The sequence below is a fragment of the Blennius ocellaris genome (assembly GCF_963422515.1).
Source record: "Blennius ocellaris genome assembly, chromosome: 1".
Taxonomy (NCBI): domain Eukaryota; kingdom Metazoa; phylum Chordata; class Actinopteri; order Blenniiformes; family Blenniidae; genus Blennius; species Blennius ocellaris.
The window spans coordinates 22,636,668-22,664,567 of NC_137650.1; the positions used below are offsets into that span (position 1 = coordinate 22,636,668).

Sequence of the window (27,900 nt, forward strand, 5' to 3'; positions counted from 1 at the left end):
TTGTTGGCACAGATTTGTCCTGCAGGTGATAATTCCTCCTCGCGCCTCCTTTAAACCTCCCAATAAACATCCACCCATTTACTGTGGGCAAGCCTGTCTCCAAAAAAACAAAGGTATCCGAGGTATAGAATTCACACATGAGCTCATGTTTTACATATGAGGGCACTCAAGTTAGAATATCCTTTAAGAGTAAATAAAAAAAGATGAATTTGTAATGGATGAAAATGGTTAAACATGCAATATAACATTAGGTTAATGAAATGGTCAGGAGAACAAAAAGTAGTTAAAAAGCCTGAGTTTAACAAGTTTTGTGTTTTTGTTTTTTTTTTTATTTGGCATTTCATAACTTGACCACCTTGACAGGACAAAGAAGTTTAGAGACAGATTAACCCCCCCGCCCCCCCGCAAAAAAAGAAAAAAAAAGAAAAGAGGAGGATGCGTTTTCTCCATCAGCACATCAGGCTTTTTTCACAGCATGGGCGACACTCTCGAAGTGTCTGTTTCACATCAAAGAGGACGAGCCTGAAACCGTGACACTGATTAATGGATTGAAAACATCCCGTCCTCGGCCTGTCGCCTCATCTTTTCACAAACCACGGTGAACGGAACCGATAAGGCGCACCGGGGAGACGACGGCGTGACAAACTGTGGCCCTCGCCTCAAAACACATTCATGGAGCGCCCTCTGTTGGAGGAAGCGAGACTCGGAGGCTGCGGGCGCACGTGTCAAACGTCCCAACGATGTAAACAGGTTTAAATAAAGTGGATGAGCCGCGGATTGCAAACATAAAAGTAAAATGTGAGTGAAACGGGGAATAGATTGTGTTTATCTCGACTCACAATTATGTTCAGCAGAGGGTTTTTTTTTTTGTTTGTTTTTGGTTTTTTTAAGTTTATAGACTTCATTTCCTGATTAATTCCTCTGATTAATCCCCTTTAATGCAGTCGTATTATTCTCGTGCGTGCCTCCTTAAGAGAGGAGGCGCAAAGGTTACTATCCTCGGAGCCCGATTTTTCAAAATCTTTTTCTACTGACGATTTTTTTTTTGGCCTGTAACTAGTCCTGCATTGTTGGGAGCATGTACACACACACTAAAAAAGAAACACATCCGAACATGCAGAAAATTGAGGAATAATGTGTTATGACTGTTGTTAACAATATGGCAACCATTTCAAAAGACATTTTTATTAAAAATGTATACATAAAGCGGATGGGAGAGGTACCTCATGGAGGAGATCAAAGGAGATGAAGATTGTAGATTTTAACGCTTTATTGTCATTGTCATAAAGAAATTCTGCTACTATGTTAACATAGAATGTTGTAGGAAAAGAAAGAAAGAAAAAGACAGACAGAAAGAAAGAAAAGAAACTTTGATGACATCACGTAATGCCATAACAACTTAGCCTTTGACAAGGGCTGCGAGAGGCAGGCACACAAAAGTTTGACAGAAACGTTCTAATTTGTTATGCTCATGCATGTATAAGAAAGCTGCAGGGAGATGAATTGCAAGAAAAGATGGTTTAAAAATCAAAACTTTGCTGATTAACCGGAGGCTGTTTTCCTCACACACAGGTTTCTGCTGTAAAAATATTTTCTTCCAGCCATTTTTCAGATTTATGCTCATGGCAGCAAGTTAACACACACTTCACACCTCAGAAAATAAATATAATACAGAGGGGTTTTTTTTTTAGATGCCAAAAATAAAAGGTAATAGTTTTTCTAGAGCCTTGTTTGCAGATTTAACTGTGTTAAATTCATTTACACTTCATCTATAATTGCCTCGCTAGACTTCTACTGAGGGCAGATTTTGTATTCTGATTTCAATTCCCATTTTCTACACTTATTTATATATTGTACACACTAAATAAATAAATAAATAAATAAATATATAAATAAAATACCTATCTATGGAAGCCCTAAAAGGACATGGTTAACTATTTTTCAAACCCCTTCATTTTTTGTGATAGCGAGATAATTCAGTGGTTTTCTCAGGATCTCAAGTTATTTTTCTTGAGAAAACTGGATTCGTTTTCCCGGCGTAACGATAAAAAAATTACAACATAAGTTGTTTTTTCTGGTGCTGTTCGGTCAGACAAAGACATGACAAGCTGCCACTGCTGACACAGACAGGTGCATAAAGTCTATTTCTATGTTTCTTTTCACTTTTGCACCTTTCTAGTTCACTTTCTGGTTAGAAGATATGATGCTTGGAAATCAAAAAGTATTTGTCCAATGACTGTAGGACTGTGATAATTAGCCCCCTGCCTGTACCTCTTGTAGTGCAGTTGTTGTTGTCCAACCCAAAGAACCATTACTGTGCTATTGTGCTATATGTGACATGCATCCTATGCTCAGTGTAATTTAATTCCTCCTCATCCCGCACACATCACCCATGCGAGCTAGATGGTGTGGTCTTTTGCTGATGTATATTCACATCCATCATCCTGGCAACCTGCCATGGTTAAAAGAAAAAAAAATGAAAAGAACACCGAAATATTACATAATATTAAAATAATGTATAGTGGAATGGCTGCATTACTTGTCATCAATAGAAAAACACCTTCTAAAGCTGTACGATTTGTTATATGAAAAGGGTCAACTTCTTGTCAAGATTATGTTGTTTACCTTGTCAAGCAACATTTTTTTCAAGGTTCTCTTCAGGTATCCCTCTGTCCCTCAAGGCAGCAAAATAAGGGTCATTTATATTTTTGCAGACAGCTGGATAATTAAAATGAATGTTAGTTCTGGGAGGCTCAGAAAATAAGACGTTTTCTGGGGCCTCAGTAAATTAAGAAGTTGACAAAATGAGGGTTATAGCTGGTCAAAGGTTTGGCAAATATTTACCACCAAACAATTGAGATGGAGACACAGAAGCCTGTTACTGATGTAAAGATTCCGTCAGAATTGGCTACTAGCTCATTTGAAATAATGGATTTTACATAATTGACTGGAATAAGCATAGATCTATGGATAATAAAGGGGCTTCTGTAATTACTATCTCCCTGGGGGAAAAAAAATCAACAATACAAAAGCAAGGTCATCACAATGGAAAGCATGGAAGCAGCAGTGTTTAACACGATCTCCACTTTAAACTGGACTGCCTGTCTACAACGCAAAGGTAAAGACAACAGGGCTTCATGGTGCATCTTTTGGTTATTATATTTGTTGAAATATATAGTAGTTTCATTAGTGTATTATTCTTTTACTTGATATTGTTGTTCTACAGCCCCCAGGTACCTCTATTGTCAATTTTCATGTGGATTTATTCTCGCATTTTTGTTTCCACGAATCCTGTTTTCTCGAGAAAAATAACTTGAGATCTCGAGAAAACTACTGAATTATCTCGTTATCACGGAAAAACGGAGGGGTAAAAAAAAAGTATTAAACAATAGTATTTAACAATACCATTATACCATACCGTAAGTATTTAGCAATGTCCTTTTTAGGCTTCCGTATCTTTCTGTTCGGTCTTCACCTTCAAGCAGACTGGTAAAAAAACAAAACATTTTACAAAGCTTGATTTTCTATTTGTTTATCTGCTGGACTCTGTCAGGATAGTTTATATTGTTATTTACTTCATTGTTGTTAATTTCTTTTATTTTGAGTGCAAAATTGAGACATGCATATTGACGGCACCAACCATAGAGGCACTAACGGCTGAAACCGTTGGCGAGCAGGATGCTATAAGAAGTATTGTTGTAAATCGATCTATGCATTTTATTCAAGAATATCATTTAGTTGTATAAATGTAGAACTGTACATGTTATACGTGTATCAGTTATTAATGTATTGTTTGTGGTACTCCAGAAAGGCGTTTTGTTTTGTTTTTTTCTTCTGTGGGTTTCCTGGTGTTTCGACGAGAGAGAAAATAAATCGACACAACACCCGTTTTGAAACTTAACTCCATCCGAGGGGCCGCGACATCCATACCCCCTTGTGGTTGCAGGAGGGATCGGAAGCCGCACAAAAGCTCCGCGCGCTGTCTTGTCAGCCCGCACGCGGCCGCACGCGGCCGCTCGGTCCGAGCGCACCGAGTGGGAGGCGACAACCTGCTCCCGTCCACCGCACGCAGCCTCGAAAACTCATAGTTTGTTTGTTGTGGCAGAAGGGAGACACCGAGGAGCGTCATCGTTGCGAATAAAGAAGATGGAAAGTGAGAAGAGGATGAAGATGAAGGAGAAATTTGCCCTGAGGCAGGACATCTATAAGGAGTTCCTGGCGGAATTTCTGGGGACGTTTATCCTGATAGTGAGTACCCTCCCTCTGCACCTGTCATCCAGCTTAAACAGCCGCTTCAAAGCTTGTGGAGCAGCATGATAATAAGGTGTCAAACCGGGTCCCCGGGGACGCCGATTGCTGTCTCTCTTATGTCTCTATTAGCAGATAACATATGATGACAATAACAGGCTCCCTCTTTGATGTGCTCAGCTGTAATCTGCTCCTGACAGGCTGTTTGTAGGAATCATAACAAGATGTGACAGATTGTTTCTCTTTTTTTCCTAAACTCGTCCAAAAGCCAGGGCCAAAAATGTTCCACATATGCTGAATGATTACACATTAAACAAATGACTGCCTCTCAAATATAAGATCCTCAAGAAATATGTGGAATTAGAATAAGATGGCCCAAACAAATGATCCATTCACCTCGCGAGTAGGGTTTTTTCCATTCACACCCTTCATGACTGAGTTGTCTACTTTTTGCACGATGAGATTGGGAGCGTCCGCATCTCCACCTGTCAGCCCTGAGCTCCACCTGTCACCCCCAAGCCTGCATCAGAGCAGAGATGCAGCCCTCTTTATTTTTTTGGATGACTGCTCCCAACTCCCCCATCACTTCCTCCCTCTAAATTTATTGTCCCTTTTTCCTAATGAGTGAGGGATTAATTACTGTATTAAAGTTGCAACTTGGGGAAAATTGTCTGTGGCAGTCAGAGGCTGACAGTGGACAAGAGGACTAGTGTTAATCATGGATATAATTGGAACAATTAAAAACAATGAGCCCTTCTATTGTGTTGTTGCTGTTCTTGTTTTGTGTCCCAGCTCTTTGGATGTGGTTCAGTGGCCCAGACAGTGCTGAGTAGAGGGGCTCTCGGCGAGCCGCTCACCATCCACATTGGTTTCACTCTGGGAGTCATGATGGCAGTTTACATCGCAGGGGGAGTGTCAGGTAAAGTCTCCCGCTTCCATCTGAATACCGCGTCACACATTTTATAAACATATTTTAGAATGTTGTCGGTAACAAGACAAAAAAAGAATTCAAGGATGTATTTATTATATTCACCTGAAAAGCAAACCTAAATAATTCTATTAGTATCAAAACTACGGCTTGTTTTTCTTTATTACATTTAATCCACAATGTTTCACTTCTGCTTGTAAGCCTGTTGCTATTAATTCTGCTGAGTTTTGAAACGTTTCTCACTGGCTGCGCTGTGGAGCAGTGGTTGATGCTCTCGCCTCACTTCAGAGGGGCCATGGGTTCAATCTCCAGCTGAGCTGCGTGGAGTTTACATGCTCTTCCTGTGGCTTTCCTCAGAGCACTCCCGTTTCCTCCCACTGTCCAAAAACATGCACGCGAGGTTCATTGGAGACCCTAAATTCTAAATAGACGTGTGTGTTGTTGTCAGCAATGGCTTGGCGACGTGTCCAGTGTGTACCCTGCTTCGCTGAGATTGGCTCCGGCGCCCTGCGGCCTTGAGCGGGATAAAGCCGTATCGACGATGGATGACTTGTCCTTGCTCTGTTACTCTTTGTGGAAAAAGAAACATCCTTGTTACTTGATATTTCAGTCTGCAGAAATATACAAATACAACCTGATAACACTATTTTTTTTTTTTTTTAAGTGTTTGTAGTAGAGTGTGATATCTCTGGAATTCCCTCTGCTCACTTCAATCTTTTGTCCCCAAGTTACTACTGTTGGACCATTTAAAAGTTTTATTTTGGGAATAGCAAGGTCATTTTCTGTAGAGCAAAACTAAAGTAGGAATGCTTTGATTATCATTCTAAAGAAAAGAATTATTGATACTAATGGCAATGTGTGGGTTTTTGTTTTTTTTAACTGAATAGGGAGTGAAAGAAAAAAGGAAGCTACCTTCAAATAATGGGCTCAATTTGTGTGTAATAGCAGTCTCGGTGAGCTTTAGGCTTTGAGATATAATGTCATGACGTGCAAATGGGACTTTATCGGGTGCATTCCTGGAGGATTACGGCAAGAAGAGCCCTCTGTGCTCTGCCAGCAATGATATGGATAGGAAGGAGCCACCGTTAAATGTCACATAGGCTTTTCTTGTATTTTTTTAGCCAAAATAGTAAATGTCCATTAATCAGTCATTAAAATATTCTGGATGTCAAAGGTTGCATTGTGCAAATTATACAAATTGATAGTACATGTTTTTTTCACCTGGGACAGATAAACAGCCTCCTTAGGTTTTGCTGAGAGGTTGTGAAGTTTGCAACAAGGGGAAGAAGCTCGTGGGACTCCTGTCACTCACTCATTTATCTGATTTGTGTGAAATCCTGACTGGGTTTTTGCTGGGGGTTTTTTTTGGTTGTTTTGTTTTTGTGTGTGATTATTTCTTGATTATAACATATATAACAATTGGAAAAAGCTTAAAAACAGATTTTTAAAAAATGGTAGAAGAGCTGTGGCTCAGTCGGTAGAACTGTCGTCTTCCAGTCTTGAGGATGGGAGTACAATCACAAACGTTGCCTTGGGCATTTGTTGATGTGTCCTCTCTGAGGCACTGGATTTCTTTTAATAGATATTCAGCTCTTTGCATGGCAGCCACCACCACTGATGTGTGAGTGATTGCAATGAATTGGTGAGTTTTGAGTTTTCTTTAATTTTGAACCTTTTGATGCTGCTTTGGACAGAACCAGGGTATTTGCTCTCTGTGGTTTTAGTCTTTCTAAGCTAAGTTAAAAGGATATTCAGAAATATACACGCATGACAGCGGATTTAGTCTTCTTATCAACATTTTTCATAAAAACAACCAATTCCTTGAAATCAGTTCAAATTGTATTCACTATAGAGTCATTATTTTTTTTCATGTATTGCATGTAGAACATATTTAATTTATTTTTATCTTAGTTTTACGTGATGAACGTCAAATCAATATTCCTTCCTCGTTAAGAATGCTGCTGAACGGTGTGATCCCTCTGGTCGATGGCTCATTTGTATGTGAGCTCCATGTTAAAAAAGTGAAGTTGTGAAGCTTCGGTAACAGAACAGCCTGAGGACAGGGACGTTAATATATGGAGAGCCTTTTTGCTGCATGACTGGGCCATTCAGCCCTGGGGTCTCCAGCTCAGTGGGAAGCTTCTGTCCAACGACATCTCTGAAGATGATCATAGGTATTGGACTAATGAGCTTTACTGGGGCATGGGTCTCAGGAGAGGAGGGGTGGTCAGGTGTGACAAGCCTGGCTTTCTTGGCTTCCCTGGCAGGGCGGCCCCATAGGAGAAGAAAACACAATTGTTTTCACTTTGTAGTCCCAGATCTTAGATGACAGTGTACCATAAGTGTGACACATCATGGTCACTCTAATGACCTGCAGTCTACGTGTGCCTTAAGCAGATTCAGGCAGATTATGTCAGATGCAATTCAGACAGGCAGGTCTGGCTGGTTGTCGTGGTCAGTGTTTGTGAACAGGATGGGGAGATTAACAATAGGCGCATGGCTGATACCCCCAGTGGTGTTACCACATCGAGGTCAGAGCCAAGATCCCAGAGTGTTAAATAAATGACCCAACACTGCCATCACAGCCCAGTAGCGATTGGCTGGAATGTGTTCAAACACATCTCTTTGGGACAATGCAGAAAGTAGGAAAATAGATAGATTCTGAAGGCACACAAACCCGCTGCCCTTTGTTTGAAAGTATCCGGGAAAGTTTAAATGAGTAAAGGAGTATCAAAGTTCCTCAAAAAAAGAGACAAATGAACAACTTCCTATCTTGGTCTTAGACACATGATTTTTTTTTTTTTAAGTTACAATAAATATTCAGATCATTAACACCACCGAAAATATAAACTGGATTTCTTATATTTTAAGTAAATTTTATGGGGTTTTTTGGTCACACTACATGTGTGACAAAAGAAACTGCCTTACGTATATTGAACCAAGAACAATGCAAAATCACTGTGTCCTGTAAAATGATATTTTCTTCTGCTTCCATTTGTTTGATGTTATTTGAGGTGCATATTTGGTTCGACAAACTATTTTGCTGTTTATTTTATTTATTTGTTCAATTTTTCAGATGGAGCTGGCATCGTTTAATTAACCCGATTGATCATGTCATTGCATGCAGGAGCTCATTTGAACCCTGCAGTCTCTCTGGCCATGGTGATCCTGGGGAAGCTCCACCTGAAGAAGTTTCCTGTGTACGTGTCGGCACAGTTCCTGGGTGCTTTTGTTGGATCCTGCGCAGTCTTCGGATTGTATTACGGTGTGTGAAACTGTGTAAATGCCATCACTATCGTAGCAGTGTCTCAGAAAGCAGGGTGGTCTCAGGAAACCTAGATCTCCATCCATCTGAAACAGTGGAAGAAAAAAAAAAAAAGTGGCTCCAGAGCAAATAGTCGTCATCCTGGTTCACAGGATGCCGCTGTGTAAGCTGCAACAACAATGATCCTATATTTACTTGCTGTATGTCTGAATTATTGATGCATACTAGTAATGTACAGCAAATAGAAGTGAGGATTGTTTGTGCGAATTGCATTACATTTATTGTGTTTTGTTTCCCACAGATGCTTTGATGGATTATACCAGTGGTCAGTTTGAAGTTACTGGAGCAAATGCCACAGCCAACATATTTGCATCCTACCCAGCAAAACATCTGTCAGTCGTCAGTGGGTTTTTTGATCAGGTAGGACTCAATAATACATTTAAATTTTGCTATATCTATGATTTGTGTTTTCCAGCATATTTTATGGGTAAGAGGTCAACCAAAAATATGATCGGGATACATCTTGAATAGATAGAAGTCAAGAAAACCAGGCATGATATCGAGGCTGAAGCGCGATACATAGTATAACGTGTCACATGGTCCAGGGCAATAATGCAAGCTGTATATCAAGATTTAGCAGTCAAGTAGTTAAACTGTTATAAAATTTACTCAACAATGAAAACATAATATTATCTTCCAAACGATGTATAATAACACGTTGTTTTAAAAGCATTTATCAGTTTTTAGGTTTTAACTGCTTTGCCTCGCTTTGAAATTGAATTATTGATGTCAGCCAGATTGGAAAGGAAATTCCTGTGGGTAAATAAGTGGGAGCTACTAGAGCATGTAGAGATGCCTGTGCGTTCACATTTAGTCCAGTTGTGGTCATGCATGTAGGAATAAATGAACACGTGAGTTGTTTGCGGATGTATGAACAATTCGGCTCGGATGACGAGAATAGCTGCCATCTGGCTTGGGTGTGATTTTTGTTTGTTTTAACAGAAGACAAAACTGATGTATATTCACAGTTGTAGGAATTTGTGTCGTTGATGAAAACTCATTCAATCTAACAAAAATGTAATCATTCTTGCAAAACATTGCTGGTATAAATGAAGCATTCGGTTATGACGCATTCTCATCATGGTTAGATGCAGCTGATTGTGAATATATGAAGAAAAATTATGTTTTTTTTAATCCATATATGTTCAAATTTGTAAGCAGATTATGGCTCTTAACCACAGCGTGTTGTGTTTTTTTTTTAATGTTTTGTGCAGCTTTACTGCGTAACCCCATGCAGCCATATTGGGTGGTGTAGTAAAGCTGCCTTATATAAACTGAAAGCGGGGGAAAGGGGAAGCCCTTTAATAAGGTTAGACACAATGCAGGGCAGAGGTCACCACCACATCAGATGAGGTAACACTCTCTCAAAGTCCTCTCCCAGAGAATCTGATGATAACTGTTCAATGATTTTGTTTTTTTTAAGGTAATTGCTACAGGTACACTGATCCTGTGCATCCTGGCCATCACTGACAAGAAGAACATTGGCGCTCCAAAAGGTATGGAGCCTTTGTGCATTGGCCTGGTCATCATGGCAATTGCCGTGTCCATGGGACTGAACTGTGGATACCCGATCAACCCGGCGCGAGACCTTGGCCCACGGCTCTTCACAGCAGTGGCAGGATGGGGCATGGAAGTATTCAGGTAATTTGACCGATCAAGTAAGGAAGAGCTGGCGGTTATTATCTGAAAAGCATCATGTTGGAGAGTCTCCAATTTCCAGGATCATGTTGAGATTTTAGCAAGAGAAAATAGAGGAGGTAAGAAATAGAATCTGCCTCAACGAGCTTCATCATCTGCTGCAGCATTTATGCTCACAAAAGCCTTGAGACATTGTAGATGTGTGATGTAAGAAACTCTGAGGGTGCTCTTCCTCATCACACACAAAGAGCCACGTTTGTAGCACCATCTCTGCTCTCTTGACATTCTGGATTAATAATTCAAAGACTGTGTGTGTGTGTATTTCTTGCATTTTGAAAATGGGCTGTGGGATTTAAAGTTAACAGGGAGCGATTCCATGCAGGCACAAATGAAATATTCAACGCCTTGCCATTGAAATTGAACATTTGTATATGCGTCAGTTTGTCTTTGTACTTTTTATTTCCTATATTCAAAGACATCTCAGCTGTGTCTGGGTACTGTTTGTGCTTGAAGCAATACCAGATCTTGACCAGATTTCACTGATCATCCATTGTTGCGTTACATTGTTGTTAAAGATTTCACTGAAGCATTTGTCATTCTTGGTAAGGGAAAAAAAAAAAGGCTCTCTGCTGTGGGTTTCACGAGTTGCAGCACCATGGAGCAATATGTTCTCACACTTATAAACAGCATTTGCCCTTTACTTTACTTCACACCTGCTTTCTATCGAGACATTTGGCTGACAGTTCAATCTTCATTTTACTCAGTCTCTATGGCTAAATAGCTTTTGGAAAGACACTGAACCCAACGTTTTCCAGCATTAGCATCGCAGGTGTATGCATTAACGCGAGTGTGATGGGGTGAATGTGTCTGATCATGTTGAGGAAGTGGAGATCTTTGAATGTGTAAAATGTGCTATAAGTGTATTTTCTGTGACCTGTCAGTTTAACATTGCTTAAAGTGCTCAGTAATTCCAGATATTTTGGAAACTGTTCGCGAGGTACCTGGAAAGCTTCTCATATGAAAAAATATTTAGGCTATCATCAGGATCGCCAGGAATGTCTTAGTATAGGGACTTTTGCTGAATGGGAGATGATCATGCTTATCTGCAGGCAAGATAAGCAAAATCAGCATCCAAGTCGATCTAAAGTTACACTGTGAAGAGTCTTTTTTTTTTGAGGCAGTGGTGGCCTTGAGATTAGAGAAGTTGACTTGAGATCGTAAGTTTGCAGGTGCAAATCCCGCAGCTGACAGTTCATGGCCGTCTTTCCCTGACCAAGACCCTTGACTCCCTTTTCTTCATGTGAACAAGCTGTCTGTAAATACACTGAGCTCACTGTGCTGCTGTTGTAACAGGTGATTTCGGAGGGTCATGGAGGGTTGGTGACAAACCCACCTGACACAAAATGAGAGGCAGTGTATGCTCCGGTTGAACTGCTGGTCACTCGCTGGCATGACGGAACGGGCAAACATTCACACCCACGCCCACATTAATGGCCAGTTCAAAGCTGGCAGGTCCTTCGAATTTCCTACCAGAGTGTGCAAAGAGTCCGAGGGCAGCGCCCTCTTTTTGGATCACTAACATGACATTAGATTTTGAAAATCAGTCTTTACCGGAACAAAACATTCTCATCAACAGAAGCATGTTTGTTTTGGCTTTGCTTCTAATTTGGCAATAGGATAAACAATCACCCCCAACGGAAATTCACAGTAATTTCAAATTTTATTTGCACTTTATTGAGTTATATTAAGTTTTGTGGACATCAACAAACATAGACAACTACTGTAAGCACAAGAAGTGCCAGTCTTATGTCACTAAAAATGTGTATTTTAGATCAAGTCTGTATGTTGGAAAGAGAGAGTGGGACAAAGTGCATCAATATCTCACTTTCTCTTTGGACTTTGCCAAGAGTGCAAACTCGGCATATTTAACTAAACTAAAAGTTCACAACAGCAGACTGTAAACAAGAATCCTACAAGGTCCCTTTGTGAAAGAGTACTTATTGATAAAAAAAAAAAAAACATACAGTTGTGCTGTCTAAACAATGGCTGATGACACTTTTTCCAAAGCTAAATTATCAGGCTTTTTACTTGAAACCTTGAATAGATTCACCTTGGTACCATCTTGATTTAAGCTTTAATTCCTGCTGAGACAAAGTTCATCCTTGGAAAGTTGGAACACTTTCTTCCAATCAGTCTTCGCGGTTAAATTTGTTGAATGGCCTATTGTTGTTCATCAACTTTTCTGCTCCAAGTCTTTATTCACATTGAAAAGGTATGACTAGTGTGTCCCCTAAAACCTTTTAACCTAAGCTTTTCAGCAGCTGTTCTCATGTCTTCCTGGCACAGTTCCACAGAGGTGCTTTCTAATGAGCTGATGAACTCCAGCCAAAGAGATACGAGCTCCAAGTTCTCAAATCCTCTTCAGTCACATTTAATTTGTTCCGTTCTCCTCTAATATCTTTTACATGAAGTCAACATTGTCCAGGCTTACCAGAATATCTTCCCAAAACACAATCTCTGCATGAAATCCCACACCTGGAGCTTTTAAATACATTTCTTATCTTTTGTGATCATAGTCCTCTGAGGTTTTAATACTGTGGCCTTGGTTCACATGTGACCCAGCTATTATCAAGCTTAAAAAAAAAAAAAAAAAAAAAAGTATCTTTCTATGGTGTTTAAATCTTTGCTCTGTCATTGTTAGTGCTGGCTTGGACCAATCTCTTTAACCTGTGACCTTGAAAATGGCACCAAGTGTCACATCAGACCAATGGAAATCCTTTACATCGGTGTGGTCTGAGTGCTAGACAACCTGTAGCGGTAACTGACCACACCACCAGAGACAGGCGTCACCGTCTTGCATGGGCCAGGGAGCATTTGTACTGGACGAGGGACCAGTGGGCCTCGGTGCTGTTCTCTGATGAAAGTCCATTCACGTTGAGCCACCAGTGTCACCAGATGAGCCTTTGGTGGTGGCGGCGTTTCATTGGAGGCAGGTGTGTCTGGTCAATACAGAACTGCCCTACGCTTTGTGAACGGTCCAGTGACGAGCCCAGACGACCCGAAGAACTTCATTAATGCAGTCACAGTGCCCCAGCAGGAACAATTTTACCTTCATTGACGACAATTTTTATGGAAGTGGCATCGTCAGGGAGTGGCTGCTGGAGACTGGAGCACCTCAGACCTGGAAAAAAAACAAAAATATGGGATCAGCGAAGTCACCATCTTGAGGCTTGTAACTTCGTACCCAGAACTTCACTGACCTGAGTGTCGCCCTTCAAGAAGAGTGGGATGCCATGCCTCAGCAGACAATTGGTCAACTTGTGAAATGCACTACTTTTTGTGAGTAGTGATCGTTATAGTGACGGTAGTAATGGCTTCTTCTGAAATACAAAATATGTGACTGTCTTAAAAGGTTGCCGAGTACAACAAATTCCTGAATGTGCCTTGAACATAAAAAAGAGCGAAGACCCTGGTATACGGTTTTAATACTCTGCTTCTCCACACAACTGGAACCAAACAGATGGCTTGTGTAACTTTCCTGTTTAAAAGGCTGCTTTAATGCACATATAAGCTCATGGTATCTATATATCGTCAAGTGGATCTGATATAATCTTTAACTGAAATGAAGCTGCTATAAATGCATTAAAAAAAAAGAAAAAAAAAGAAAAAAGCACTCATGTCAGGATTTCTATAAATCAAAGTTCTTTTCAGTGCACGCACACAGTGTCAAAGTGACCCACTGGGTGTCCGTCTCCTGACCTGATCATCTTAGCCGTGGTCCTAGATTATAGTCTCTAATCCGGCCGTCTCCCTGCTCTCGTCTGCTTCCTGAAGGCCGACCGGAGAGAAAGAGGATCCATTCGGAGGCTTGTTTACTCTCAGGCTTGTGCATCGGTGCTGTTAATTGAAGCCCTTTCACCTGCATTAAAGGCTCCCTACAGCCACATTAACAGGCAAGACTCTAATCCCCCTCTGGCAAAGTAGGAGAGTATGTCTGAGCGGAGCCAGAGTGGGAATGAGGACACATGCCGTCGGTGTTTAAGACTTTACTGTAATCTGGGTCAACCGGTTATGACTGGTCTCAGGTAGGAGAACACCAACATAAACGTACCGATCGGTGAGCAAGTGGACATCCACGTGAATACTGGAGTTTTATACAGACAGGATTATTGATAAGAGTGGCTAAAAGTGATGCTGAGATCAAATTATGAGCTTTTTAATGGTGAAACAGATCCTACTATTCCCATAATGCAGCTCAGCAGTGTCTTTCCTTGTACTGCTTTTGTTTCACATCAGGTTTTGATTTCAACTTCTGTTTAGTCGTCAAGTCAAAAAACTATATCTGACTTTGTGCTCATGTCAAGCCAGGTTTGCATTTATGCCAGCCAATGTCTCTCCAGAAAGGTTATGGAAGGTGGTTTGGCGTCAAGGCAAATAAAGTTGGTATGTGTAAGAGAATTAAATGTATTATTCATCATAAAGAAGCCTCTCAGCTTAGCTTCTTAAGCCTCTATCTCACCGGACTGATGACTTAACACAAAGATGTTAAAATATGTGGGAAGGGCCTAACAACCAACGCCTAACAACAGTCACAAGATGCCGATGGAGATTTCTTGACCATATAAACCAGTCCAGAAGTCCTTTTGTCATCAGATGTCAAGCAAAATGGAGCTCACAAAAGAAATTCAGAAGCTGCTGGAATCAGACCAGAGCCTTTTCTATATCCAGTCTCACGAATGTTACAAATTTACAAATTTGAAACCAGTTTGCAAGTCATACAAGAAAACCACTAACAAATGTTTCCAGATATTTTTACAAATTCTTCAGTTTTGAATCTGTTGTAACCCAGTGAGGCAGCGTTGTAGATTCCCTTATTCAACAAATACTAGTGAGAAATAAAAGCTTCTGATGAGTATTGAAGTTTTATGCATTCTGCAGAAAGGGAAAACAATGGAGTTCTCTTGTAGCGTTACAATAAAATCTTTCACCAATCATAGACAAGTGCAAACTTTTGATTATGAGCAATATTCATGGAGGATGTATTATGTCATCAAGTTGTTTATGTGAAAAGAGTGAATATGTGTATATGTGACCCAAGCGGGAACAGACAGACACAATATGAGCCAGTTCTGTGTATATCAGTTGGTGATACTCTGAGTAGACGCTGTATGTAATAACCAGCAATATGAACGTCAGAGGCGTCATCACATGGTGACCATCTGTGTCAGATATACAGTGACCGTCACAGATTAGAAAAAATAAATAGCAACCGTAACAATTAAAAAAACAACAACTTGCTAATAAGAAGGGGAGCGTTTATGTGACAGAAGCCAAAATGACTTGTTTCAGTCTATTCGAATGGTTGATTCTGTATTAAGTCATAGCGAGAGATGAAGAAAGAGTTTTTGATAACGGAGAATGGATAACTTTGTTTGCGGTAGTCTAATATAAACAAAACAAGCAAATGAAAATGTGACAGTAACACTTGAGTGCATCACTTTATAGTATTTCAAAGCTTTAGTTTAGGTTAGTTTAAAATGCTATTTGTCATGATCATTGACATGTATGTCTCCTACCTGCAGGGCTGGAGGCTGCTGGTGGTGGATCCCCGTCGCAGGGCCCATGGTGGGCGGAGCGGTTGGAGCAGGCATTTACTTACTGCTCATTGAGCTGCACCACCCGGAGCCGAAGACGCAGGAGGAGAACAACGTCCAGGAAAAATACGAAATCATAACTATGAGTTAAGATTGATCACACTTCCACAATAAAATGTTACGAAGCATTTGTCTGACTGGCGAGTACATGCTGAGAGTTTGGCAAAGCCTTCAAAAAGTCAATTTTTGTTGAGAATTTCAGGTATAAAGTTCAACTTGTCAGGGCTTCTTTCATACACTAAACTTTATTAAAGTTCGTCTTCTCTTCACACAATAATTTCTTCTCATAACCTTCTTATTTATTTGCTTTATAGCGACAGTTACTTCGTAGCCACTGATTTCCTGACTGAAGTCATATCACCTTGTTAGAATTGTTTGCCTATGACATTTTTATTTTTATTAATTTGTACTTACAAACAGGCATTGATTAGCTTCAAATGATTTACTGTGAAAGTTTATCTGTTCGTACCACGTTTCGGTGAAGTAATGATTTGTTTAGTGGAGTGATTTCCTCATTGTTTGTCATTTTGTTTTTTTGCATGGATTAATGATTGATTGTATTATCTTACTTAGTGTTTTACTTGATAGATAAAAAAAAAAAAAAGAATCAGCCTTAAAATCATACTGGCACTGCTTACTTTTTCCACTCATGTCCATATATATTTCTGACACCTTGGGTTGTGTTTAACATGATATTCTACACAATTTCACAGAACAGCAGGTATGAAAAAGCCATAGGTTTGCCTAATACATTTACCGTTCAGCTTTATTTGTGTGGAAGTTTTTATTTTTGAGGACATACGGTGTTTTTGCAGACTGAGTTCAGTCTGGTGCTTGTGACTCAGGCACATTTTCTGTCAGTGGCTAGGCGCAAACACTGACTGCAGCTGTTTACATTAAAGATGCACTCCAGGACTGAGATGAAATCTAATAAATCAAAATTAATGATACTGTCCCACTGAAAGTAGGCTGCATATGCAGTCACACTTTTCACAGTTTGGATGAATGAATTAGAGTTTTAGGCACAACTATCACTACACAGAGTCTGTGATAATGTGAATGTGGATATTTGGTCACGTTTGAGGGCATTAACTGATGACTCACACATTACGGCACTGAAAGTCATCTTAGCACTGCACTTATGTATCACACAACCAGCAAGACAATCGTTTCAAGTTGTGAAACAATAAAATACAAGAGCAGTTTGTTACATTTAAATTAGCTGATTATCTGTGAAATGATTCTTAATCTGATATTTTACTCCTCCTGTCATGCTTCAGTGTCAAAAGCAAAAAAAAAGTGTTCATTTACTAATTGTTTGCGATTTACTTTCTCCATAATTGAGGAGGGAACAAATATCCAGATTTATGTACTGTATGTATCAGACTCAGCTGTTTTTCTAAGGTACTAATAATATAACTTAACATTGAAGGAAGTGTGTTCACATGTTTTACAGCAGGTGTAAAAAATATTAGTGTCATGATTTGGAGTGTTTGAAAGGCCCAATGTTTTGTGACTCAAAATTCTAATCGACTTATTGATATATTCAGTTCAGTTTATGTGACCAAAATGTTTGCTCGTAAATAAAGAAAAAAAAAAAGCGTGTTTTCTCTTTCGTGTTCTTTTCCCCCCTTTGACAGCAGAATGTGGGACTTGGAAAATAATAAATACAAAAGGTTCATCAAAGATGTGCTACAACTGTATAAATCTACTCGTACAAGCGTGCGGCCAAATATCGGGCTGCTGTGAACCGAGTGCAGGAATCAAAAACATCTCTGGTCATTGCTACTGTCCAGCCACTAAAACTTATTCACAATCGTCATAATCTGCGCGTACAAGCACAGATACATGAAAATTTTAAAGAAGAAAAGTGAGTTCATCTTATGTAACTTCATGGAGAATGGATGAAGAGTGTTTTGTGGTTCAGTGGTTTCTGAGAGTGTCCTCGGAGAGCTCCCTTTATCCAACTTGACATAATAATTGACGGCATGAGCTACGGTTCAAAGACTTTATATCAAAGTATTACTTACTGTGCCTTCTGCACTTCTGGTTTTTTTTTTTTTTTTTTACTCAACAATAATTATTTCATTTCTGCCTCTAAGGGAGCCTGGATTTCTCCTCACGGTTTTCTTAAATGTCAGTAGCGTGTAGATTGGTATTAATATTGTGTATTGCATCCTGTTTCTACCAGCTGGCTGTACTTTTGTATTTGTATACATATTACTTCACAAAGCCAGTCACAGGCTGTTACAACGGTGTTCCCAGACATGGATGCAAACATATAGCACCCGCCCCCCAACAACCACGTGCGCGCGCACACACACACGCACACACACACACACACACACACACACACACACACACACACACACACACACACACACACACACACACACACACGTTACTGGGAAGAGTTAGGTAATTGTGTTTGCTTTTCAAAACAGCACCTGCAGATATGACAAGAGATATTACAGAAACTTTAACTCACGTGCTGCTGGACTGAAACAAGAATTTGAAACAACCATTTTTATGGTGTGACATGTTCCTTCTGAATCTGGTTTATGTGGTAGGCAGGAGAGGACACTCACTGAAGCCTGGAAAGAACATCTCTGTGTGTTCATGTGTGCATAAATACTGACCTGATTTGGAGAGTGTCAGAAGTCTGATATGTACTCTATAAATACATACAATAGCGAATACACAGTGAACCATCACTGACATCCAATATATGCATTTTAACTGTTTCCATGGTTTGCAAACCCCCCCACATAAATGTGTTATGTGTTGTAGGAGATACATTATAACTTTAATAAAGATATATGGGAGGTTGATATGTGATAACAGATCAAATAACAAAATGTCTTTTACTGTAAAACTGTCATAATGTGTTTACAGATTACAAACATATAAAAATAATGAATAACTATTAAAAAATAAAAATGTTGCCAGACAAAGGTGCAATAACTTCAAATGAAAATGTAAAATTATACAATTTACTCGAACCCTCATGTGATACAGATATTGTAGGATTGTGTTTTGATATCAAAGAGACTAATTTAGGACAATTTGACCACGTGTGAGGTGCCTTGGTATCAGTTCAATCATTGAGAAAGCTCTAATCAAATATTTTGTGGAATTAGTGTTCACGGGGAATGGCCAGAGGGTCACTGTGACCACCACCTTTATTTGTGCAAAGTATAAAACTCTTTGAGTTCAAATAACATGGAGAATTTAATTTCAACCATGATCAGAAAAACATCCCAGATGTCACAAACAGAAAAAAGCGATTCATTTGAATAAATAAATAATTCCATTAATCTGAATACAAGTCTCAGACGTGGAGTTGTGTATTTAAAAAAAAAAAAAAAAAAAAAAAAAAAAAAAAGCAGTAATAATGAATGAATAATTTCTTTAGTAATGGCGTGTTTTACGGCTGGGCCACAGTTAGAATTAGATTGAGGGTGGCTTATCTTCAGGGTTAGGTAAGAGTAGTCACAGCTGAGTTTAGTCTGCTGGAAATGATTGTGCCCGTTTGTATGTTCAGTGCTGGGGTTTTTTTGGGCTGTTCAAACATGTGTTGCAACAATGTTGGGCGATTTCACATTTAATTTGTCCACATGTTCTCACTAATTCAAGTTTTGTTCAAGACAAAGTTTTTGACTTTAATATTTGTCAGTACAACATAAAGAACAGCCGTTACTCATTTCTTAACCCTTTGTGAGGGACACTGATGAGCAATCCTGTGCCATCTCTGTCGTTCAGTCACACTCCACATGTTGCTTCACGTGTTATTTCACAATGTGGCCGGTTTCCACGCAGCCAATCAGCACACGACTAAATCCCCCTTATCCATAAACCTTTACTCCCGGTGTCTCCCTTCTCCTGCTGAACACCCCAACAAAATGATCTAATTTAACTCCTCTGGAGGGCAATGAATCAGATTTTAAAATAATTTAATACTCGCAATCCAAAGGATCTCGCCTTCCAATTCTTCTGCATTTACACAGAAATTAGAATACCGAAGTGTCTGTGGGACAGCATGTCTGTGGTCAAAATCGTGTGCTGTCTCCTGTTAATGAGTCACCTCGGTGAGGGGAAGAAAAGCAAAGGAAACAGAGCAGGTGAGTAAAATATCATCGCCACAGAAATGGATGATCAAATGTTAAAAAAACAAACAAACGTGTTTTAAATTCAGTCAAATTGAGCATCAAAATTCTGCAGATTAATGAAAAACCAGGATTACAGTTGACAGGTTTGCAGCTTGAGTTTTATGTTCTGTTGGATTTGGAGTGTACATTGAATGCCTTTGAACTGATGTTAAAACAGGTTTGTTACTCCCAACACGTTTTTAACAAAGGCCCCCAAACCGAGGCTGCAATCTTTTAAGCTTGAAAGTACCTCGGGCCTTTACACAATTCTTTGGTAAATACGATTAGTTTTACTACACCGCAGTTTTCTTTTTGAAATTATACTGTCCCACCTGTATTGTGCAAAGCTTCAGGAGTATTTTACAAATATTGTAGATAATTCTCTCCTTGAGAGTTTTGAACATGGTTTGTGTTTTAATGAGTCGCACATTTGCTCGTGTGTAAAGAAGTGATAAGTTGAAGCGATGTTGTTCTCAAGTTCAAATGAGGATTAAATGTTAATGATTGTATTTTCTCCCGAATCTCTGCAACTGTGCAGCTCTTATCAACAAAAAGATTCCTTTGATCTGTTGTAGCAGATACCGGCCTGCAGTGCCTCATGTCTCGAGTACACTCAGTACTCAGAGACTGCGCTTTGTTACAAATGAATCAGACTCTGTTTTTGGACTGTTCTCCATGTTTATATGGGCAAACTGTTCACGAAGAGAAGAGACACACCAAAGAAAAATTTGGGATTTAGTGATTAGAGGGATGATTGTTTCCATTACTTTCACTGCTGAGATTTTCTTTATAATTGGCTTCGTATCAGTGACCAGAACTCCTCCAAAGACAACTGTATCGCCGAGTGTTCAGACTCTGAGGGTTCTGGCGTCATGAATGTAACCACCGAAGAACAATAAATAAGCTCAAACAAAATCACGAGAAACTACAAAGGAAGAGTAATCGTTGATTATTTTGGAAGGTGATCTATGACATCTGAGATATTTTTTAGCTGAAGTTTTTGGGCGTGGTGAGGGTGGAGGAGTTTACGTGAGGAAGAGGAAGAGGAGTCTGGCACCGTTTCATTTGATGAGACAGGGTGTTGTATGCTTGCTAAAGTGATCCATGACCTGAAGACGCAGTAAAGTGCTTCTGAATGGATGCGAGACTGCAAACCAGAAGGGTCTCAACGGGAAGTTGCAGTTACGTCTCCCCCTTCTCTGCCTGTAATTAAATGAAAGCATTATTTTTAGACTATTTATTTGTAAGAATTCAACTCAGAGTGATCGTAGTCACAAGCAGATTTGTTGTGCATCACTGTCGTTTTTGCTTGCAAGTAAAATGGTGGTGCATAATGTAGGCGACATATTATTTAACCTTATTTGTCATGCAGAACCACCTGTTTTTAAAGGAAAAATATTTTTAAACTTATAACAATATCACAAAGCAGCGTGACGACAGCCAAGATAAACTAGCAGCATGTAAAGAGCAGCAGACAGACAGCTCTTTTAAAGAAAGCTCATTTATCCAGGAGCTCTTCAGGAAGGCTAACATAAGCTAAGAAGACAGAGAGACAGCAGCCCTGCAACTGTCTTTGTACAGAATCTTGTCGTAGTGGTAATTTCGTAATAGTGATCACTTGTTATTTTATGACTGTGAAAATTAGTGTCATTAGTTTAAAGCACCCCCCCAACACTTTGTTGTGTCATTTCAGTGGACACAGAGCTGAGACGAGTCCTGAAGGTGAAGGAGCCATATGTCAGCAGTTCAGTCTTCAGCCTGTTTTTAGGGGAGGATGACACCTGCACACTGGACCCTCTGCAGCTGCACACACTCACCTCCTGTGGCTTCAACAGCAGTAATCCCCTCATCATCATCACTCACGGGTGGTCGGTAAGGTCAACTCCCACTTTCTTTACACTTGACTGAGCTGAGCCACTGGATACAAAACACTGAAGTGGACCATAGGAAACAGCATCAAAAGCTTTGAACTGGAAGAGATGAAGCAGACGTGGAGAGGCATGCCGATATATCTGCAGAAATGTATTTAAACAAACTGCTGATTAGGATAAAATTATTGTTTCACTTTTCTTTTTTTTTTTTACTCTCTGGTCTGTTTGATTAATTATGTGTGTTTTAAGCCAAATGAATCAGCATGATGTTTACACAATCCAGAGTTACACGGTGCACACTGCAGCATGCCAGCACCTCAATACGAAACACATTTCTAACTGTCGTGTTGCTCTGAAGCTGGATGGCATAATGGAGAGCTGGGTTCCCATGTTGGCCAAAGTTCTGAGGACACAGCTCAGGGACGTAAATGTGGTGATCACCAACTGGCTGACACTCGCTCGCCAGCACTACCCCATAGCGGCACAGAGCACCCGCACCATTGGAAAAGACATTGCTTACTTGCTGCAGGCTGTTCAGGTGAGAGAAAATTCATCCATTTTTCTTTTTGGATCTAATGACGTTAAGTCTAAACATACTGAAGAAACCAATCATGTCGCTTACGGAAGTACCCAAGTTCACATAAATGTCGTGAATCCCCAACAGCACGAATATCGATACCCGCTCAGAAAGGCTCATTTGATTGGCTACAGTCTTGGCGCTCACATCTCTGGATTTGCTGGAAGTTACTTGGAAGGTCCTGAGAAAATTGGAAGAATTACTGGTGAGTTTTTTTTTTTACTATGGTGAAAATCCAAAAAAAAAAAAAATTTAGTTGCATTCCATCAGGATAAACTAACAACCATGAGCAGATAATGAAAACAAAATGTATGTGTCCACTCTGTGTGTGTGTGTGTGTGTGTGTGTGTGTGTGTGTGTGTGTGTGTGTGTGTGTGTGTGTGTGTGTGTGTGTGTGTGTGTGTGTGTGTGTGTGTGTGTGTGTGTGTGTGTGTGTGTGTGTAGGCCTGGATCCGGCGGCGCCGCTCTTTGAAGGCATGTCTCCCACAGACAGACTGTCTCCTGACGACGCCGACTTTGTGGACGCCATCCACACCTTCACCCTTGAGCAAATGGGCCTCAGTGTCGGCATCAAGCAAGCCGTGGCTCACTATGACTTCTACCCCAACGGAGGAGATTTCCAACCGGGATGTGAGCTGAAAAATATTTACGAGCACATCGCCCAGTATGGAGTCTACGGTACGTTGACGACATTAGGCGTGATGATGACGTATGTCTGTAATTGAGGCGTTACAGCATTGAGACATCTGGAACATACAGGACGACGGCCTTCCAGTGCCAGGCTTGGAGAGCGCTGCTCTAGAAACTTCTGACAGACTAGAGAATCCTACTTCATTGCACTCACAACACACTTGTTTAGGTTCATGTTTATAATTGAATTCAATGCTATGGCATGAATTCTGCCGTTAAAAAAGTAATCATGCTCGGATTTGCATCCCATCGCAAGGTTTTATATTATTATGTTAATCAAATACTGAAATCAGCTCTCAATAGATTTCAGCTTAATGCCACTGTGTCCTACAACCTTGAAAACCGATGTGCACTTAAATCAAAATCTTTAAAGGTTTTATGCTTATTATTTTAGGTAAATGTAAATCAATATGACCTTAGAAAATAAGTTAAGTGACAAAAAAAACAAGAGTGATGATATCATCTCAGAGCAGCTATCACTTAGGAACTCAAGAATGCCAAGACCTACTGAATTCTAAAATGTCAAACCTGAAAGAAATATGACCTGATGATTAATTCCTCTTAAACAATTATTCAAGAAAAGAGACAATTCCATTATTTATTTTGCATCCAGATAAATAAAAAAAAAAAGGTTTTTGCATATGTTTGAACAAAAAACCACTGCACCGTGCCCTGTTGCAGTTGTTTTTGTAATGTGATTTATTTATTTTTTTATCCAGAAGCAAGAAGCAAAAAGCAGTACAAATGTCTATAATACCGCCCACATTTTATGCAACACTTATTTACGAAACACATGCATGAAATTCTGTGCACACAGGGCATTGCTGAATGTCGATTAGAAATGTCACAGCATGCAACCCAGACATCAAGAACAAATAAGTGAACACTATCTCTCTTCCTTCAACTGTCCCCTTCTGTGATGACAAGTCTCATTTGGCTTAACAACCTTGGTCCCAGTGTTGAGTGGAAGTCTGCTTCCCAATCAAAAAAAACCAAAGAACTAGTGTTGCATTGTGTTGTATTTGTTGTAGTTATTTTCAAAATATATCAGTAAAATAAAAACCCTACTCCCTTTAGTGCAGGAAATAAATAACTGGTCCTCAGGATGACGCTGGAGGAACGACCCTACAAAATGTGTGACTTAAAGGGCCGTCCTTTAAACATCTTTCTCTTTAATTGGTTCTGCCACCTCAAAACACTGGCTTAGGGGCCATGACATGGATGGCAGATTATCTTTTGCTTCTTGACAGATGCATTTTATTCCCTGCAATCCCACAAAAGTCGCTCTGGGATATTGTGCTCCTTCTCAAGCCAAAATGCACCAGCATAATGGGACGGTGAGAATTGCATCAAAAACAGCGGTTATCCTCAATGGTTAATTAGCACCATGCGTCATCCAGTGCTCTGTCCATTCCTCCGAGCTGAGCTGCCTTCAGGCTACAGAAACTACTGAGAAGAAAAGCCTTCAGAGGAGACCAGCGACAGACATAATGAGGCACTTTTAGAGGATCTGATGAGACGACAGGCTGATAGATGTCTAGATTTGGAGCTAATGAACTCGATCTGCAGATAATGGTCAAACACTTGCTTGAGCTGCTCTAATGATCTGTAATATATATGTCTGATTTTTTATTTTTTTTAAGTCATCTTTTTATTTCTTCCCGTAGCTGTTGAACAAACGATGAAATGTGCCCATGAGCGGTCTGTGCATCTGTTCGCTGACTCTCTGCTGAACAAAGACAAGCAGAGTATAGCCTACAGGTGCAGCGACAACATTGCTTTTGACAAGGGCGTCTGTTTGGACTGCCGGAAGAATCGCTGCAACACACTGGGCTACAACATCAAGAAGGTCCACACCCGCGCCAGCAAGAGACTCTACCTGAACACAAGACCGCGGATGCCTTACAAGCGTATGTAGCTCTGCTCAGCCAGAAAGGCTGAAGATCCACCAACATAATCCCTCTGGTCTTTTGTTCTTCATAACGATGCATACCACACAAACTCATCACATTAATGCATTTCCATAAATTTTCATCAAATGCTGATGTTCTTGTAATTTCACAATATAAAATATCACTGAAAAGGGATGATTATTTAGCGATCCATAGCAGTATTAGTTGGAGGCCTTTGTATTGACAATGAAAGCTATAGTAAGTCTCTCCAAACGCAACACAGATTGTTGTAAAATAAATATTTTGATGGAAAACTGTATAAAACGCCACTTGCAGTGCCTCCCTCACTGAAGAGACACTCCCCGCACAGATCCCAGGTCACACTGAAACCCAAAAGAAGGAGGCTCACTGTACGTGTCACTAGTTCATTACAGAGAAATACAAACCGCACACTCGCATCCACACTGACGATCGATTTAGAAACACTAATTCATGCATGCTTTAATACTGTGGAAGTAATCTAGAGTACAATGAGAAAAGGCACACATGCGAGCGTCACACAGACGCCAATTATAGTATAATTAGACTTTAAAAACAAAACAACACAACATTCCCACTTGAGCAAAAATGGGCAACAATGGAGAGGAAAACCTCCTGGAAGAACGACAGAACAAGACTGAGATGTGTCAACGATATAACATGTAGCCAAAAATAGCACCACTGATATCAGATGCAACATTACAATCCTTGATAACTCGGTTAATGTTCTGTGCTCCAAAGAGCCTCCAGCCAACATGTGAAAGCAGAAGCAGCCTCTCATGTTGTCCTGCCTTGCTGGTACACCACTGACCACAGCTGTTTATTTTTCAAAGAAAATATCAGAGAGCTTTTTTAATGAGATACGTTGCCATACGCTATAAAGGACTTGCCGTTATATGCTACTGGAATGTAAAGCATAGAGTAGAAGGTCTAAGAACTTTGAGTGTCTCTGTATTGTTTTTGTAATCAGTAAACTCTGTTTGATTAGGTTTTTTTTGTGTTTTTTTTTTTCTTTTCAGTTTACCATTACCAGTTCAAGGTCCAGTTCATTGATCAGATGGACAATATCAAGCCGTCTCTCACCATCTTCCTCACTGGAACAAAGGAAGACAGTGGAGACCTCGCCATTACTCCGTGAGTACCGCGCCGCCGTCCCATCAGAGGAAAGTCGCATCCATGCTCACTTTACGACACATGCAATATGCAGCTGGGCTCTCGACTCTGCAAAGAAAGAGGACATGCTTAAGAGGGCATCTCACACATATGGAAACAACTCCGGCTGTGGCATGAGGGAGGACTATAAATGGGGATGATGGGATGAATAATTCAATCAAGACGCTACTCCCCAACAACAGTGTTATCCTTTGTGGTGTGTATCAAAGCGCCTCAGGCAGAGCAGTCTGAGCAGAGGAAATCTCATCAGCTGTCCTGCTTCTGTTGTACTGCAGCAGCTTTTTGCGACACATTGGGAAGAAAGGAAGGCGTTTTGCAGGATGTGCTTACCTCAACTATCTCTGCGTGTATGTCGTCCCTTTCAAAACTTTACACCAGGTCTGAAAGCATCACGGGTAATTCGACCTTCACCTTCTTGATCACCCTTGACAAGGACCTGGGGGAGTTGATGTTGCTCAGGATGCGGTGGGAGGGATCGGCACTGTGGAAGAACGTGTGGAACCGATTGCAGAACATGATCCCCTGGGGGGGCCAGGAGAAGAATCCCGAGCTCAGTGTGGGCAAAATCAGCGTCAAAGATGGGGAGACACAGCAGAGGTACAGACAATCGTTGCCAAGCACTCGTCACATTCATCACAAGTTGCCAATCAGCCAGTAATGTAGGAAATTACCTGCTGTAGAGTCACTCCACATGCTATGAGGAGTTACCGGCTGAAATTTGGGCCCATCTCAGAACGTGACCTTTCCTTTACACACCAATACACCTATGAACACACTATCAACACATCATCAAAGACTGAGAATAAAAAGTAGTGCAATTAAAAGTATTTTTGTAGTTTTTTTTGTAATGTTTTTTATCCTAGCTAATAAAGTAAGTCAGCTTTTTAAAGAAGTGATAACGTTACTATGTTACTGGCACTATTTTTAGTAACTTGGTTACATGTTAGTGTGTCTCGTTTCTTGTCATACAATTCATTAAGGTCAGAAATGTAGTTGCTAGATTTAGAGGTGAGGTTTATTGGAGATGTGCATCATGCATTACCATTCATAGTGGAGTTAAAAGTTCACGGTGCTCTGAAATGTAAATGATCAGGAATATTGTACTACAAGTACTTCAAAACTGCCAGGATAACATCTAACCTGTTAAAAGTGTTGTAATAACGATTCCAGACGTGAACAATATTGATGGTATAAGATATATGATGAAAAAGTTTTGCACTCAGTGAGTGGACTTTTTTTTTTTGAAAGCGTGTTGCTTCTTGATGCAATAATATTGTGCCTCACTCCATCCTACCGCCAACATCAGCACTATCACTGACCATGTAGTGCCATCTAGTGGACAGTTTCCCCTCATACAAGTTGATAATGTATCCCAGTCAGGTTAACAACATAATGGAAATAACCTTACTTCTGTTTTTTTCTAGGACGTCTTTTTGTGCCATAACAAATGATGGGCAACACATGGAAATGTCTCAAGATACAGAATTCGTGCGCTGTCAAGAGGAAACGTCGAAACTGCGCAGAAGAAAGCACAACTGACATTTGTGAGAGACGCTGACTAAAGGCATCTGGACAGAAATCTCAGTTATCATGTTTTGGCTGGGCTGATTTCAGGAGTAAATTTAAAACATGTTGATGCTTTGAAGGTTCTCTGAAAAATAAATGTATGATGTTTATACAGAGGACCTGCATTCTCAAACAATAAGGGTTTAAAAAA

At 40.1% G+C, this 27,900-nt stretch overlaps 2 protein-coding genes across 2 annotated transcripts; both read left to right on the top strand.

The window, feature by feature from the left end:
- Window positions 1-4,146: 4,146 nt before the first annotated feature.
- Window positions 4,147-15,884, top strand: aqp9b (aquaporin 9b; the record flags this gene model as incomplete). The annotated part of the gene is made up of 6 exons (XM_080521158.1): window positions 4,147-4,248; window positions 5,041-5,167; window positions 8,304-8,441; window positions 8,743-8,861; window positions 9,925-10,142; window positions 15,722-15,884. The coding sequence occupies 6 exons, from the start codon at window positions 4,147-4,149 to the stop codon at window positions 15,882-15,884; spliced, it is 867 nt and encodes a 288-aa protein (XP_080377284.1).
- A 3,948-nt stretch (window positions 15,885-19,832) lies between these two features.
- Window positions 19,833-27,722, top strand: lipca (lipase, hepatic a; the record flags this gene model as incomplete). Its single annotated transcript, XM_080497555.1, has 9 exons — window positions 19,833-19,914; window positions 21,635-21,813; window positions 22,171-22,350; window positions 22,477-22,594; window positions 22,834-23,067; window positions 24,747-24,989; window positions 26,030-26,144; window positions 26,562-26,780; window positions 27,608-27,722. 9 exons carry the CDS (start codon window positions 19,833-19,835, stop codon window positions 27,720-27,722), a joined length of 1,485 nt encoding a protein of 494 aa, XP_080353681.1.
- Between the last annotated feature and the right edge of the window lie 178 nt (window positions 27,723-27,900).